Below are 18,306 nucleotides of genomic sequence, written 5' to 3'. Positions count from 1 at the left end.
GACTTCTGTTTTGGGTGTTAGTTCTAGATGGATAGAACCATTTTACTTCAGCTTCTTCAGCATTACTGGTTGGGGCATAGACTTGGATTACTGTGATATTGAATGGTTTGCCTTGGAAACGAACAGAGATCATTCTGTCATTTTTGAGATTACATTCAAGGACTGCATTTTGGACTCTTTTGTTGACTATAATGGCTACTCCATTTCTTCTAAGGGATTCTTGCCCACAGTAGTAGATACAATGGTCACCTGAGTTAAATTCACCCATTCCAGTCCATTCTAGTTTGCTGATCCCTAAAATGTTGATCCTAAAATGTTCACTCTTGCCGTCTCCTGTTTGACTGCTTCCAATTTGCGTCAATTCACGGATCTGACATTCCAAGTTCCTATGCAGTATTGCTCTTTACTTAGCACGCACGCATATTCTTTTTCCTATTATTTTCTCACTGTGGTTTACCACAGGATGTTAAATATAGTGCCCTGTGCTATACAATAGGACTTTGTTGTTTATCCATCCTATATGTAACAGTTTGCATTTGCTAATCCCAAACTCTCAGTCCTTCTTTCCTCCATTACTGTCCCAGAGCAAACACAAGTCTGTCCTCTGTAAGTCCGTTTCTGTTTTGTAGATATGTTCAGCTGTGTCGTATTTTAGATTCCACGTATAAGTGATCATCTGGTATTTGTCTTTCTCTTTCTGACTTACTTCACTTGATCATGTTTATGTCCATCCATATTGCTGCAAATGGCACTATTTCATTCTTTTTATAGCTGAGAAATATTCCAGTGTATGTGTGTACCACATCTTCTTTATCTGTTCATTTGTTGACAGACATTTAGGTTCTTTCCATGCCTTGGCTGTTGTAAATAATGCTCCTGTGAACACAGCAGATTTACGTATCTGTTCTAATTATGCTTTATTTTAAAGTAATTTTTATCAGAGTATAGTTGCTTTACAATGTTGTGTTAGTTTCTACTATACAGAAAAATGAATCAGTTATACATATACATATATCCCCTTTTTTTTGAACTTCTTGAAATATGGTGTTGTTTAGTATATATGCCCAGGAATGGGGCTGCTGGATCTTATGAAAGAACTGCTTCTTTAATTAGTTAAATCCTATATATTCTCAAACCTCTGCCAAATCCTATATAGTCTCAAACCTCTATATATAAACCTCTTCAAGGAAACCTTCTCAATTTACCACACTCGCACCCCTATTCTCTGTGCCAGCTAGACAAAGAGAGACTGTCACCCAGGCTTGCAAAAACCCTCTGCTTACCTGATCCTTACATCCTAGAAATGTTGATTTTCTTGTCTCTACATGGGGATGTTGTGGGCAGAGATCATATCTAAATGAACTTTGCATCTGTGGCCTATGGTACAGTGTGTAGCATATAACAAGCTCTCAGAAGATATCTGTTGATGAATTAATGAAACATACAGACAATATGCACAGGTAATCGTAGCCAGTGTTAACTAGACATTGCATAGGTAGTTCCAGAGTTACTCAAATACTTGCTGTTATTGCTTTAGTCACTTAGTCGTGTCCAAATCTTTTGCGACCACATGGACTGTAGCCCACCAGGCTCCTCTGTCTATGGGATTTCCCAGGCAAGAACACTGGAACGGCTTTGCCATTGCCTTCTCCAGGGGATCTTCTTTACTCAGAGATTGAACCAGGGTCTCCTGTATCTCCTGCACTTTCACTCGATGAAAGTGAAAGAAGAGAGGGCAAAAGTTGGCTTAAACTCAACAATCCAAAAAAGAAGATCATGACATTGGTTCCACCACTTCATGGCAAATAGATGGCGAAACAATGAAAACAGTGAGAGATTTTATTTTCTTGGGCTCCAAAATCACTGCAGATGTGACTGCAGCCATGAAATTAAAGGACACTTGCTCTTTGGAAGAAAAGCTATGACAAACCTAGACAGTATATTAAAAGCATAGACATTACTTTACTGACAAAGGTCCATCTAGTCAAAGCTATGGTTTTTCCAGTGGTCATGTATGGATATGAGAGTTGGACCATAAAGAAAGCTGAGCACTGAAGAATTATTGCTTTGAACTGTGGTGCTGGAGAAGACTCTTGAGAGTCCCTTGGACGGCAAGGAGATCAAATCAGTCAGTCCTAAAGGAAATCAGTCCTGAATATTCACTGGAAGGACTGATGCTGAAACTGCAGCTCCAATACTTTGGTCACCAGATGCGAAGAAGTGACTCATTGGAAAAGACCCTGATGCTGGGAAACACTGAAGGCAGGAGAAGAAGGGGACAACAGAGGATGAGATGGTTGGATGGCATCACCAACTCAATGGACATGAGTTTGAGTAAGCTCCGGGAGTTGTTGATAGACAGGGAAGACTGGTATGCTGCAATTCAAAAAGTTGGACATGACTCAGCAACTGAACTGAAACGAACTGAAAGAAAGTGAGGGAATTCCAGAAAAACACTGATTTCTGTTTTATTGACTATGTTAAAACCTTTGACTGTGTAGTCACAATAAATGTGGAAAATTCTTAAAGATATGGGAATCTCAGACCACTTTACCTGTCTCTTGAGAAACTTGTATGTGGGTCAAGAAGAAACAGTTCGAACCTTACATGGAACTGACTGGTTCAAAATTGGGAAAGGAGTACGATAAGGCTATACATATTGTCACCCTGTTTATTTAACTAATATGCAGTGTACATCATGCGAAATGCTGGGCTGGCTGAGTCACAAGCTGGAATCAAGACTGCTTGGAGAAATATCAACCCCTCAGATATGCAGATGATACCACTCTAATGGCAGAAAGTGAAAAGGAACTAAAGAGCCTCTTGATGAGGATGAAAAAAGAGAGTGAAAAAACTGGCTTAAAACTCAACATTCTAAAAACTAAGGTCATGACATCTGGTCCCATCACTTCTTGGCAAATAGAAGGGGAAAAAGTGGAAGCAGTGACAGATTATATTTTCCTGGGCTCCAAAATTTCCTGCAGATAGCAATTGCATCCATGAAATTAAAAGATGCTTGCTCCTTGGAAGGAAAGCTATGACAAACCTAGACAGTATATTCAAAAGCAGAGATATCACTTTGCTAACAAAGGTCGGTATAGTCAAAGCTATGGTTTTTCCAGTAGTCATGTACGGATGTGAGAAATGAACCACAGAAAAGGCTGAGTGCCAAAGAAGTGATGCTTTTGAACTGTGGTACTAGAGAAGACTCCTGAAAGTCCTTAGAACTGCAAGGAGATCAAACAAGGCAATCTCGAAAGACATCAACCCTGAATACTCACTGGAAGGCCTGATGCTGCAGCTGAAGGTAAATCCTTTGGCCACCTGATGTGAAGAGCTGACTCACTTGAAAAGACCCCTGATACTGGGAAAGGTTGAGAGCAGGAGGAGAAGGGGGTGGCAGAGGATAAGATGGTTACATAGCATTACCGAATGTACACGAATTTGAGCAAACTCTGGGAGACAGTGAAGGACAGGGAAGCCTGGCATGGTGCAGTTCATGTGGTCACAATGAGCCGGACACAACTTAGCGACTGAACAACACAACAACAACCCTTAGGAAAGGAACCTCTAGACAGCAAGGAACAGTTATTATAGTAGTTGATTTAGGCCCAACTGCACAGAAATTACAGCTAATTAACGATGGAAGAGACTTTACACCACGATACAAAGAGAAACAGAGTAACATAGGGAAAAAAACCCCAGAGTAAACACAGAACAGGTTTCTTTGGATTTGGAGAGTGTATTATTATTTTGTTCTTATTTTGTTAACGTGAACATTTCAAGCATTTCATTAAATTCATTCACTTATTCTGCTTAAATTGATTGACCACCCATTATTTGTCCAGCACCATCCTAGGGAAAACACGAATGATCTTGGAGTTTCTGTGTAATAGAAGAGACAGATATTTAAAATTATTAAATTGTGGCTGGAAATAATTAGCAGGAAGCTAAATAACATTACTTTGCCAACAAAGGTCCATCTAGTCAAGGCTATGGTTTTTCCAGTAGTCATGTATGGATGTGAGAGTTGGACTGGGAAGAAAGCTGAGTGCCGAAGAATTGATGCTTTTGAACTGTGGTGTTGGAGAAGACTCTTGAGAGTCCCTTGGACTGCAAAGGGATCCAACCAGTCAATCCTAAAGGAAATCAGCGCTGGGATTTCTTTGGAGGGAATGATGCTAAAGCTGAAACTCCAGTACTTTGGACACCTCATGCGAAGAGTTGACTCACTGGAAAAGACTCTGATGCTGGGAGGGACTGGGGGCAGGAGAAGAAGGGGACGACAGAGGATGAGATGGCTGGATGGCATCACTGACTCAATGGATGTGAGTCTGAGTGAACTCTGGGGGTTGGTGATGGACAGGGAGGCCTGGCGTGTTGCGATTCATGGGGTTGCAAAGAGCCTGACACGACTGAGTGACTGAAGTGAACTGAACTGAACTAACATGTCCATTTAGAGTGTATTCTAGACCAGTTTACACCCACTAACATGACTTCCATAGGTTGGCCACCTGATTCAAATGGCTGACTGATTTGAAAAGACCCTGATCCTGGGAAAGATTCAGGGCAGGAGGAGAAAGGCGGGGCAATGGAGGATGAAATGCTTGAATTGCATCACCAATTCAATGGACATGAGTTTGAGCAAACTCTGGGAGATAGTGAAGGACAGGGAAACCTGGCATGCTGTAGTCTATGTGGTCAAAAATAGTTGGATACAACTGAGCGACTGAACAACAACATCATGGATAAAATTAATCACCCAACCATACTAAATATTGTGGAGGATGGGGAGCAACTGGTACTTCTGAGCACTGCTGATGGGAGTTTAATATGGTACAGACATTTTGGAAAACAGTTCAGCAGTTTCTTCTAAAGTTAAACATACACTCATGACACAGACCTAGTAATTCCAGCACTTGGTATTTACCGAAGAGAAATGAAACCTTGTCTCTGCACAATGACTTGTACACTAGCGGTTATAGCTGGTTACAGCCGGAAATCTGAAAAGTGAAACAGTGCAAATGTCTATAAACAGGTGACGGGGTGGCAAACTATGGTGCTTCCATATAAGGACTCCTACTCAGCAATAAAAAGGGACTACTGACAGACCAACAGCACTGGATCAACCTCAAAACATACTAAAGAAAAAAGCCCAACTCAGTAAAAGCATAGACTGTATGAAGTCACGTGAAATTAAGTAATATGGAAACCTATGCTACAGCGATAGAAATCTGATTAGTATTTCCTGGCAAGGCAATGATTATTGATTTGGAAGTTCCTAACTTCCTAACTTGCGTCATTTGGAAGTTCCTAACTTAACTTCCAAATGACGGAAATATGCTCTATTGTTCCTAGGATGGTGGCTATTTATGCTGGTGAGTACCTTTGACAAAATGCATGGGCCACTTAAAATCTGTGCATTTTAGTCTGTGTAAATTAAACCTTTTTTTTTTTTTTGTAAAGCATACTCAAATGGCAACCCAACAAGTGGCGGTGGCTGGAAGCAGGGGTCATTATTAATATTTTTTTTAATATAAGAAAGTGTATTCTACAAAAAACCAAAACCCCCCACACAAGCCAACAAAAAAGCAATAAGACCACCACCAACAAACCCAAACTCCCAAAGCCTAAAAAACCCCACAAATCTGGCAGTGGAGTTAGGGAAGGGGAATTCCAAGTCAAAGAAACTTTCCCAAGTACTGATTTAAAGTGGAGGAAAACTTGAAAGGGCCTAAGATTTTACAAGGCGACGGCTGAGTGCTGAGGTGGCGGCTGGCAGAGAAGCGTCGGCTTCCTGGGGATGCCAACCCAGACCGACCGCAACCTCCCCAGAGGCTCCACGACCCCCACCGGCTCCCGCTGCGGCCGCCGCCTCCGCGAACCTTGTGTGCGGACCAGCGGGCAGGCGGGCGGGCGCTCGCTCGCCGGCGTCGCGCTGACGTCACGCGCGCGCTGACGTCGCCGGCGGCCGCGGCCTCTGAAGCGGGTTGGGGCGCGGGGGGCGCCGAGTTTGACTAGTTTGGGGGGCCGCTGGGTGCCTGGCGCTGCTCCCGCCGCCCGCCGCGCCCCGCGAGCCGCGCCTCGGCCGGACCGAGCGCGTCCCGCCCGTTCGCGCGGGGCCCCGCTCTGGCGGCTGGGCGGCGCTCGGCGAAAGTTGGCCCCTCACGAGCGGGCGGGCGGGCGGGCGGGCGGCCGCGGCCATGGAGCCCCGCAGCATGGAGTACTTCAGCGCCCAGGTGCAGCAGAAGGACGTCGGCGGCCGCCTGCAGGTCGGACAGGAGCTGCTGCTCTACCTCGGCGCGCCCGGCGCCATCCCGGATCTGGAGGAGGACCTGGCCCGTCTGAGCAAGACGGTCGACGCTCTCACCGGCTGGGTGGGCTCTAGCAACTACCGGGTAAGCGGCGGCTGCGCGGCCTGGCGGGGCACGCCCTCCCCCGCCGGCCCTTTAATCCCGGACGCGCTCTGGCGGCCGGGTGGGCCCCCGGGCGGCCCCGGGCACCTCTGGACCGCCCGGCGGACCCTGGGTCCCCAGACTTGGCCACCAGCGGCGAGCCTGCCTCTCCGAAAGCTAGCGGGAGCCCACCTTCCTACCAAGACCAAGTTTTTCCACGGTTGTGAGCAGTGGCAAATTCAGCGATTCTGTGACACCGTGTAGAGTTCCTTGGCACTAAGGCATTATGTTTCAACACCTGTTTTTAAAAATTAGTGATCATTTACATGCGTAAACGTGTAGCAGACCCTTTATTATACATTCGTACGTACCTGTGTATCACTACCCAGGGCGAGACGTAGGACAGGAAGATTCAGATTTTAAGTTCAAAAGAGATGTCAAGTTAATCCTTTTGAATTAGCATTTTTATCCTACTTAATCGCCTGGTTTCTTTTTTCTTGTATAATTTTTTCTGTTTCTGAAAGGTCGTGCTTTTCGTGTCTAAAGCATCTTCTAGAGTGTAATAAGGTGCCTGATTAAGTTTACCGTTAAATCTAGTGAAAAGAGGCTGACTTCATGGCATTATTTATTTGCTTTTTGTTTATAGTCGACGGAAAGCAATTGAACGCTCTGTGTCATTTTGTTTTGCCGTGGTTAAGGACTGACTCGGATTTGAAACCGTGCCGAGGCAGGTTAGCTGATACTGGCAAAAAAAAAAAAAAAAAAAAAAAAATGAGGTACAAGAAGGAATGAGTGTTTCAGAAGAGCCGGTAGTAGGCAGGTTGTAATGCAGCCACGTTGGGAGACCAGGTAAATTTTCTGTAATCAGCCTGTACTGTGGTTTTTAGCAGTAACTTTGGTTTCTAGTCTTCTGGTGGCAGTGTTGCTTTAAAATGCTGGTCCAAGCATCGTGTGGTTGAAGTGATTCTTCTTAGTAACAGATACTTAAAACAGCGAATAGGCTGTAGTTTGAAAGCATTATCATCATAGAGAAGAAAGGGAAACTCTAAAATTATTATGCAGATTTAATGATGAAACTTAAGAGTTTTGGAAGGGTTTGACTTTTTACAACGATAATAAACAGGTTGGGAATTAACCACCTCAGTGTTCCAGTATATACTGCTTCTGTATTATTTTTGAAAACTTTGGGAAAAGTTAATGTTTAAGGATACACCGTTACTGTTTGGAGGATTAGTCTTATTTCTTTGGAAGACGAGACCTAAATTTACTTGCACTGTAGGAAGGGCATAGGCACTTAAGATAGTTGATTTTGTGTTGTAGCCGAGACTGTTGTACAAAGTTGGCTCTTTGGTAATGCTTACTTCCATTGCCACCTGAAAGCCCTTGTGTCACCCCTATGCTGCCTGTGGTTGAATTGGCACTTCTCAGAGGTGCCATCAGTGAGTGACAGTTGAGCTGTCCCATCTCTTGAAACATATTCTTGGCTTCTGTGATTCCACGGTATCCTGCTTCTTCTTTGATGTCTCTGCCCAGAACTTCTACTCATTGCTTTGTTTTTCCTTTAACTGGTCCTTCAGAGTTAGATCCATCAGGGACCTGACTCATGTTCTTATCTCTTTACTGTACATTTTCTCCATGCTCCTCGGTAGACATGGTAGCCTGAGAGAGTTTTAGAAATCGGGAGAGAACTCCCATAACCTCACCTGCAGACTTCCTTTCGTGCCCCTGTCACTCTGCCTTTTCTGTTACAGAAGTGGGCTTTCTCACTTCTACCAATTCCTCCACGTGGGTATTGAAGGCATGTGTGTCCATGCCCTCTTGTCTTCTCAAGACATGAATTCATCAACTTGGATCTCTCCTGCCTGAATCATTATTTCTCTCCTTTCTAGTGAATGCTATAATATAAGACCTTTTCTGACATTGTTCGGGAGAAAGCATTCTAGTTAGTTTATTTGAAATTTATATACTGAATTACCAAGCTAAGTCATCATTTTTTACTGACGGTACAATGACTATTGAAATCTTTTGAAAAAAGTGTATCAGTTTTTTGAATATACACACAAATAGAAGTGTACTTAAATTCAAACTATGCTGAACAAAATAAAGTTTTTCTTTGGAATTGTTAGTACTTCACAATTTGAGTGTATTTTTTTTTTTTTTTGGTGTGTGTCTTTAATTAACAGTCATTGCTTCAGTGAATTTGAGTGCGTATACTTAATACTAAGTATTCCAGATATTGAGAACCCACCTATGAACAAGACTAGAAAGGCTTATTCACTCAGCTTCATTTGGGCGTTAATTAAGGACCTACAATGTGCAGACACTCTTCTGGGCACTTGAGATACAGAAGGGGATGGCAACCCATTCCATTATTCTTGCCTGAAGACCCATGGACAGAGGAGCATGGTGGGCTATATATATAGTTCATGGGATCACAAAGAGTCGGACACGACGGAGCAACTAACATTATTACATGAAGATCTATGATGTATACATATTCTTCTTGGCCCTGGGATACAAGAGTGAAAAAACAACAGAAGTCCTTGCCTTTGTGTACTTGGATTCTCATGGGGGCAGAGGAATAAACAAGGTAAATAACTGGAGTCTCTTCTGTGTTAGATGATGATAAATGCTTTGGAGAAAAGCAGTGAAGGGAATAAAAGTATTGGGTAGGATGCAGATGTGTGGATTTTAAATTGTCACTGAAGACCTCACTGACGGAGTGATTTAAAGCAGGGGAGTGAGACTGCTGCCGTCATGGAGATCCTGTAAGAAAGAGGAAGGCAGATGGGTATACAGATGAGTTCCATGTAATAAGTGCTTATGAATCAACTGATGTAAAAGAATGAGGCGAAGATGAGACTGTTTGGAAAGTAAAGGAAGTGAGATGAAATTTGAGTACATTTAGGAAAGAAGTCCAGGAGTGAAGAATGCCTTTGGGCAGAGGAAGCCACAGATGCAGAGGACTTAGCTCTGCTGAGGAACAGGAGGTAGGCCAGTGTGGCTAGAGTTTCCAAGTGAGCTGAGGTGCTCAAAGGGGCCGGTAGAAAGAGCTGTATAGGATTTTATTCTAAATCATTGGAGGGTTTTTACGTAGAGGGTTGGCTGCTTTGTGAGGTGAGTGAAGTGAGGGAAGTCGCTCAGTTGTGTCCGACTCTTTGTGAACCCACGGGGCCTACCAGGCTTCTCAGTCCATGGAATTTTCTAGGCAAGAGTACTGGAGTGGGTTGCCATCCTTGTGAGGAGTGGACAGTTAAAGCAGCAAAAGAATCGGAGAGTTGGTGGCTCAGACTGGTCTGGTAACAGTGGCAGTACTTGAGAAGCGAGAGGTTGGAGGGTGATTTAGTGGCAGAGCCAACAGCATTGAGTATGAGGGTTGAGAGAGAGGAATTGGGGGTCACTGCATTGCTTAAGCACTGATAGAGGGTAGTGTTTACTGAAATGGGGAAGACTGAGAAAACAAGTCAGGTGAAGGAAGTAAAAAGTCAGGTTTGAGAAGGTTGTTTGACATCCAAGTTGAGATGTTAAACGGGCAGTTGGGATCTTCAGCTGAGTGGAGAAATCATTAATTGAAGGTTTAAAAATGTGTGGATAGGTATGTACATTATATAAGATATATATGCTCTGGCATTTGATTTTGGTAAGTCCTGTGATTTTCAGTTCAGTTCAGTTCAGTCGCGTCCGACTTTCTGCAACCCCATGAATTGCAGCACGCCAGGCCTCCCAGAGTTCACCCAAACTCATGTCCATCGAGTTGGTGATGCCATCCAGCCAGTGATGCCATCCAGCCATCTCATCCTCTGTCGTCCCCTTCTCCTCCTGCCCCCAATCCCTCCCAGCATCAGAGTCTTCCAATGAGTCAACTCTTGAGGTGGCCAAAGTATTGGAGTTTGAGCTTTAGCATCAGTCCTTCCAAAGAACACCCAGGGCTGATCTCCTTCAGAATGGACTGGTTGGATCTCCTTGCAGTCCAAGGGACTCTCAAGAGTCTTCTCCAACACCACAGTTCAAAAGCATCAATTCTTTGGCACTCAGCTTTCTTCACAGTCCAACACTCACATCCATACATGACCACTGGAAAAACCAAATGTAAAAATGGTGTTATAGCAATAAAAATGTTCCTTGTAAAATGCAGTTAAATATGATAACCACCATTTAAAGAGCCCTTAGTGAGTACCAGGCATTGTCTCAGGTGCTTTATTTCCATTATTTCATTTAATCTTTAAGGTGGCCTTAGAAAGCCAATACTGTTTGCTCATTGTGTAGAAAAGATGTAAGTATTTTGGCTTAGGTCCTAGACTGGTAAATTGATATAGTATTTGAACCAAGGGACATTAGAATTTTCCTTTCCTTTTCTGTATTTTGGTAAACCTCTTCAATTTCCTATCATTTGTCATCTGTAACTTTTTAATTTTGTCTATCTGTAAATGTAATAATAAGTTGACTCTCAAAATGGAAAAGACAGTAAACAGCATTTATATTATAACTGTGTAGTGCTGGGCTAGTAACATGCTAGGATTTCAAGTCTTTTCTTGTAATACAAAATCACAGCTCTTCTACCATTTGAAGGATGATGCCACCTTCCAGTGTTAGCAAAACCTTGATTGTATATCTTATAAACCATCAATTTCTGACAGTATACTATTTTTTTTGTTTGAAGTCTGTCTGGATATATGGATCTTGTCTTTTTCGCTTACCTGCTGCATAGGAAGAACATCCAGGTTTTTGCCTTTTTACTATTCACATTGTTCTTTTGCATTGTCACCTTGTATGTGTGCATGAGAGTTTTGTAGGGTAGTGATTATGAACCCAATTTAGGGCCCCCTCTTTTTAAAAAATTTTTTTTTTATTTTTTGGTTGTGCCATGTCACAAGTGGGATCTTAGTTCCCTGACCAGGGATCAGAAGCATGCCTCCTGCAATGACAGTATGGTGTCTTAACCACTAGACTGCCAGGGGAGCTGCCAGCACCCTCTTTTAATGCTCCCCCTTACAATCCTGAAATAAAGTTTATAGAAACTACTCAATACTCATCACTTTAAAAAATCCCCAGTATGTTCTCACTGTACTATAAAGGAAAATTACATATAGTTACAATGAGATAAAATGTTTCCATGTATAAATGTGCCAACCTGATTACCCAGGAAGGCATAATGCTAGTCAGATGGCTGCCCCAGTACATATTGCTGTAAATGTTACCACTGCCAATTCACACCACTACTGGTATGTGGTTGCTGGTGGTTCAGACTTTGCAAGTGGTATTACTGTCAGTGATTGTGATATTCTGGAACTCTAAATTCTGAACCTTGTTTCATTCCTTTTGTATAGTTTGTATAATTTCTTTATTTACTAATTGTCAAAATAATGAGGTAAAAATAACTAGCATGCTCCAGTGTTGGCCAGATAGTTTTTGTTATCATACGAAGTCTTGCATTTAAATATGTCTAATACATTTCAAGTTCCTTAACCAGGGATTGAACCCTGCCCCCTACAGTGGAAGGCTGGAGTCTTAACCACTGAATCTTCAGGGAAGTTCCCAGTCATTATTCTTACTAATATCCAAACTGTGCTATCAGATGACCCTAAGAACCTTTGGTAGTCTTTGCTCTCCAGTATCATGAGATCATATTGCTGCTCCTGCCCTGCAATCAGCTACTTAATTCCTTTTTGTGGGAAATGGAATGTGGAAACTACAACATAGGTGCTAATGGAACTTATTGTTACTCATTTGATCTTTGTTTCTAGATTTTTTTAAAGAATAGTATTTTTTGAGTTCATACTTATATTCAGATTCAAGACTGCAGTTTTTACTGTTTTTATATATCTTCCATCTATATCTCCTTTTATCAACAGAAATTCTAAATAACATTGACTGTTTCTCTTTTGCAGAGTTTTATTTTTGTCTTTAAGGTGTATCCCACTAGAGAGGGACAGTCAGATTGCTTTATTTTAAAGTCACTTGGAATAGTCTTCTGTGTGGTTATGCTGTTAATTGAGTATACATTTCAGTTTACTTGGGCTTTCCTGGTGGCTCAGATGGTTAAGAATCTGCCTGCAGTGTGGGAGACCTAGGGTTGATCCCTGGGTTGGGAAGATCCCTAGAGAAAGCAGTGGCAACCCAGTCCAGTATTCTTGGCTGGAGAATTCCATGGACAGAGGAACCTGGGTGGGCTGTAGAGTTCATGGGGTCTCAAAGAGTTGGACACGACTGAGTGACTAACACCAGCATTATGTTTACTTATTTTATTTCATTTTCAATGAAATTAGTTATTGCTGCAAAGAAGGTATATTCAAAGTAGTCTGGTTTCTTTGTCTGTGACTTATATACACTATTCCCAGCCATAAAATTTTTTTTCTGATTATCTTTCCATTGTTGTTATTTTTTAAACATTCATAACTATATCCCTTAATATTTGTAGCCCTCCTTTAAAAATTTCTTTTAATTAAGTTTTTTTAATTGCAGGAAAATTGCTTTACAACATTGTATTACTTTCTACTGTATAATAGCGTGAATCAGCTATAAGTATACATATATTCCCTTGCTGTTGAGCCTCCCTTCCACCCTGGACCAGTAGTCCCGTTTTTAAATATATATTAAATATGTGTCTCTCCAACTTGCTTTTTTCACTTAATGTATCTTGGAGTTCATTGCAAAGCAAAAGTAGGGTAGCCTTCAATTTTATTTTTAAAGTGTCATAGTAGTCAGTAGTGTGGATGGACCATAATTTTTTGAATCTGTCTCATACTGATGAATGTTTGGGTAGTTTCCAGTCTCTTGCATTAATCTTTTTGTGTCTTCTCATAATTTTGCTGGTGTATCTTCAGGATCGATTCCTAAGTGAGATTTTACTAAGAGTGTGTGTTTTTCCTGCTGATTTCAGATACTGTTTCCATCATCTATTAAATTTTGTGTATGAGTGTGTCTGTACTTCCAGTTAAGTTTTTAATAGCTTTATTGATGTGATTCACATGTTATACGGTTCGCTCATTTCAGGTGCACACCTCATTGTTTTTTAGTGTATTTGCAGGTATGCATGACCATTAGCACAGTCGATTTTGGAGCATTTTCATTACGTCAAAAAAAACCCCTGTACCATTTAGCTGTTACCTCCCTACCCCCTACATCCACTAGCCCTAAGCACTACTAATCTACTTTCTCTCTGTTTGGATTTGTTTGTTCTGGACATTTCTGAGAAGTTGAATCACACAACATGTAACCATTTGTGTCTGGCTTTTGCACTCATCAGAGTGTTTTCAAGGCTCGTCCATGTTGCAGCTTGTGTCAGTCATTACCGTGCTGTGTGCTTAGTCGCTCAGTCAGGTCCGACTCTTTGCAGCTCCATGGACTGTAGCTCGCCAGGCTCCCCTGTCCCTAGGGATTCTCCAGGCAGGAATACTGCAGTGGGTTGCCATGCCCTCCAGGGGATCTTCCCAACCCTCGCCTCCCGCATTGCAGGCAGATTCTTTACGGTCTGAGTCACCATGAAGCCCATCAGTCATTACTGTTTATGGCCAAACTGTATTTGATTGCGTGCATATACTGCATTTGGTTTATTTACCAATCTGATGGCCATTTGGGCTTTTCTGCCTTTGGGCTGTAATGAATGGTGTATAATAACATTGGCATGCAAGCATCTATGTCCTGCTTTAATTCCTTTGGGTATATACCTAGGAGTGGAATTGCTGAGTCCTCACTGTTTCTGCACCCACCCCCCAACTTTGTTGTTGTTGTTCAGTCGCTAAGCCGTGTTTGACTCTTTGTGACCCCATAGACGGCAGCATGCCAGGCTCCTCTGTCCTCCACTATCTCCCAGAGTTCATTTACATTCATGTACATTCAGTCAGTGATGCTATCTAACCATCTCATCCTCTGCTGCCTTCAGTCTTTCCCAGCATCGGGGTTTTTTCCAGTGAGTTGACTCTTCACATCAGGTGGCCAAAGTACTAGAGCTTCAGCTTCAGCATCTGTTGTTCCAGTGGATACTCAGGGTTGATTTCCTTTAGGATTGCCTGGTTGGATCTCATTGCAGTCCAAGGAACTCTCCAGAGTCTCCTCCAGCACCACAATTTGAAAGCATCAATTCCTCAGCACTGAGCCTTCTTTATGGTCTAACTCTCATATCCATACATGACCACTGGAAAAACCATAGCTTTGATTATACGGACCTTTGTCGGCAAAGTGGTGTCTCTGGTTTTTAATATGCTGTCTAGGTTTGTCATAGCTTTTCTTACAAGGAGCAAGCATCTTTTAATTTTATGGCTATAGTCACTATCTGCAGTGATTTTTGGAGCCCAAGAAAATAAAATCTGTCACTGCTTCCACTTTTTCCTCTTCTATTTGCCATGAAATGATGAGACTAGATGCCATGATCCTAGTGTTTTGAATGTTGAGTTTGAAGACAGACTTTTCACTCTTGTCTATCACCCTCGTCAAGAGGCTCTTTTAGCTCTTCATTTTTTGCCATTAGAGTGGTATCATCTGCATATCTGAGGCTGTTGATACTTCTTGCAATCTTGATTCCAGCTTGTAAATCATCTAGCCATACACTTTAGGCTTTCTCTTTTTTCTTGTACTGCAGAGAGGGGTTTTCTCCTTTCCCCAGTGGTAAACTGCAGTTGCTTCTTCCTGTCTTGCTGCCTCGTTTATGAGTAGTGGGGCTATTCTGTTTTCCTGGCCCAGCTTCAGTCTTAGGAACCCTCTGTCCCTGACCCTTAAGGTAAAGCTCTTTCAGAAACCCTGTCCCTCCTCAATGGGAAGCTTTAATCATGAGAGCCCAGCATGGTTTTCTCCTCCTACCCGTGAAGTAGAAGGCTCCCCGCCCCCCACCCTTTTCTCTTTACTTAGTAGTTGTTAGTGTTTACCTCTGTCAGGAGGATAACAGTGTTTCTCTTTCCATCTGTAGCTTCAAATTTTTGTTTCTTATAGGACAAGGAGCTGGAGAAGGTTTGTGATTTGCTTGCAGAGGTAGCTACTCCTTTCTACCAAGACCTGTAGCTGCCAAGGGCTTTCTCTGGTCTCCCACCCTGCTCTCTGTCTTCACTGTGTCTAGTGGCGGTTTGTGGAGAAAGCCTGCAAGCAGGCGTGAACTCCTCTTGTGTCTGCGGTAACAGGTTTCTGTATTTCCATGCAACCCAGACTCAGGTATTAGCAAGGGGTTGAATATACCCAAATTCTTTTCACCCACTTGCACTGTGGCTTCATCTTACTTCTGTCCTCTTCCACATGTGACCTACTGCTTACGTCTCATCTCCCCTTGGCATCTGTCTTTCCTTAAGATTTCAAGCTAGATGATGATTCTACAACCATAGCTTTCTGAATGGATTCAAGAATAGTTACGGTTTTGTAGATTATTTGGCTTTTTCTTGTTTACAGTGGGAGTGATAATTTTTTCCAGTTTCTTCATCCTAGACAGAAGCTGGAATTCCTCTGTAATTAAATGTGCTGTTTTTGCTTAAATGTTTCATTTAAGAAACATTTCAACATTACAGGAAAGTTGCAGGTATAGTCTGTGAACTCCTGTGTACCCTTTAGCTAATTCATCAGTTATTAATATTTTGCCAAATAGGCTATATCACTATCTTCCTTCATTTGCATATTATTATTGTTATTGGCCATTTAAGAATAGCGTGCCCTGGACTGGAAGAAACACAAGCTGGAATCAAGATTGTCGGGAGAAATATCAATAACCTCAGATATGCAGATGACACCACCCTTATAGCAGAAAGTGAAGAGGAACTAAAAAGCCTCTTGATAAAAGTGAAAGAGGAGAGTGAAAAAGTTGGCTTAAAGCTCAACATTCAGAAAACGAAGATCATGGTATCCGGTCCCATCACTCCATGGGAAATAGATGGAGAAACAGTGGAAACAGTGTCAGACTTTATTTTTTGGGGCTCCAAAATCACTGCAGATGGTGACTGCAGCCATGAAATTAAAAGACACTTACTCCTTGGAAGAAAAGTTATGACCAACCTAGATAGCATATTCAAAAGCAGAGACATTACTTTGCCAACAAAGGTCCGTCTAGTCAAGGCTCTGGTTTTTCCAGTGGTCATGTATGGATGCGAGAGTTGGTCTGTGAAGAAGGCTGAGCGCCGAAGAATTGATGCGTTTGAACTGTGGTGTTGGAGAGGACTTGAGAGTCCCTTGGACTGCAAGGAGATCCAACCAGTCTATTCTGAAGGAGATCAACCAGTCTATTCTGAAGGAGATCAGCCGTGGGATTTCTTTGGAAGGACTGATGCTAAAGCTGAAACTCCAGTACTTTGGCCACCTCATGCAAAGAGTTGACTCATTGGAAAAGACTCTGATGCTGGGAGGGATTGGGGGCAGGAGGAGAAGGGGACGACAGAGGATGAGATGGCTAGATGGCATCACGGACTCGATGAGCGCGAGTCTGAGTGAACTGCGGGAGATGGTGATGGACAGGGAGGCCTGGCATGCTGCGATTCATGGGGTCGCAAAGAGTCGGACACGACTGAGCAACTGAACTGAACTGAAGCTCATGACTGTTCACCCTGAATATTTCAGTGTCTTTTGTTTTAACTTGGTAATAGGTGAAGAACTTTATGTCACAGTTACATACTGTTATTATAATATGCATCTGTAATTTGTATTCATTAAAATTTCTTTCTATCTGTAGGTGTCATTAATGGGATTGGAAATTTTAAGTGCCTTTGTGGACAGATTATCAACACGATTTAAGTCCTATGTAGCAATGGGTAAGTTAATTTTATTTATAGATTATTTTAGTGTTTGACCTACTGACTTTTTCATAGTTTTTGTTTAACAGTATTAGTTCTCTGTAAATGCACAAATGTAATTGTATACAATTCAGAGATCCACTACTAAGCATTTTTAATTTGCTGAGATATAAAAGATTTTAAGCCCATTTAAATAAATATGTTTCCTTTAAGACAAAAACAAAAGCAAAAAAATTACCGAATATACATCTAATAGATTTTTACTTCATATTTCAATTATTTTTACTGTATCTTTTACTTTTTTGTAACATATTAGTAATTTACAAAATTATTTGCAGCACCACTTTTCAGCCTTATCTGTGGTGAAGGACCAGTTTTTTCATTGCTAGTCTATTGCAGACCAGTATTTTATAAAATAGAGTACGAATAAATTATAGTGAAACGAAATGTTAAAAAAATACAAGGCTCAATTTTTATTGTGAGAGTCAACAAATGTAAAATTTACTTTGGTCACATTGTTTCCAAACCTTGTTTTAGAAAAACTCACTGTCTTGCCCACAAGATGTTTGTAGACTGATCCTGGGCTGCTGGCCATACTCTGAATGGCACTTCTGGTGTGTTTGCAGTCCAGAATGCTGTGCTGGTATCACATTTGTGTATAGTAGTTAGATGGCAGACTGGGCTTTGACTTACCTTTTCAACCCAAGTGACCTTTGTGTGCCTTTTGGAGTGCTTCAGTGAGTGGATTTGGTCCTATTATATAGAAATGTATTTAAGGGTAACCTCACATGTTTGTGATTTCTTTTATGGATTCAGTTAATGCCTCACAGTGTATCATCACCCTTATTTTCAAATTATCTTTTGTCAGCTTCATGTTCAGTATACCACTCAATTTTGCCAACTTAGGCCTTTATTTTTACTGCCTCTCCTTTCAATGGAAGTATCTTAGTAACTGTCCCTATCTGTATCATTTCCTTTTTAATCAATACCTGGTTCCAGTTCAATCTTTGTATGAATAGCTTCTGAAAAGATTTTTGAAACTGTCAGTTTCCTGGTTAAAATCCTGTGATAGATGTTAACATGTGTTACTTGCTTATGTATTATCTTACAGTATTTTGAATTAACATTTAGGAAATTTTACATAAAAATTCATATTTGCAGCTTGTCTTGAAAAATTGGCCAGTGCGGCAACCCTGATCTTCTTTCCATTC

General features: G+C 41.7%; 1 protein-coding gene across 9 annotated transcripts in view; it reads left to right on the top strand.

The window, feature by feature from the left end:
- Positions 1–6,203: 6,203 nt before the first annotated feature.
- CLASP2 (cytoplasmic linker associated protein 2) overlaps positions 6,204–18,306 on the top strand; it is a 188,135-nt gene continuing 176,032 nt past the window's right edge. For all 9 annotated transcript variants that reach the window (XM_068982068.1, XM_068982065.1, XM_068982067.1 and 6 more), the window contains exons 1-2: positions 6,204–6,398; positions 17,035–17,113. In XM_068982068.1, coding sequence (XP_068838169.1) covers positions 6,204–6,398; positions 17,035–17,113 — 274 coding nt within the window. The remainder of the gene's footprint in view (positions 6,399–17,034; positions 17,114–18,306) is intronic.

This window comes from Capricornis sumatraensis, chromosome 10 (genome assembly GCF_032405125.1).
Source record: "Capricornis sumatraensis isolate serow.1 chromosome 10, serow.2, whole genome shotgun sequence".
NCBI lineage: Eukaryota > Metazoa > Chordata > Mammalia > Artiodactyla > Bovidae > Capricornis > Capricornis sumatraensis.
The sequence above is the reverse complement of the archived record's forward strand: the minus strand, read 5'-3'. Positions and strand labels throughout refer to the sequence as shown.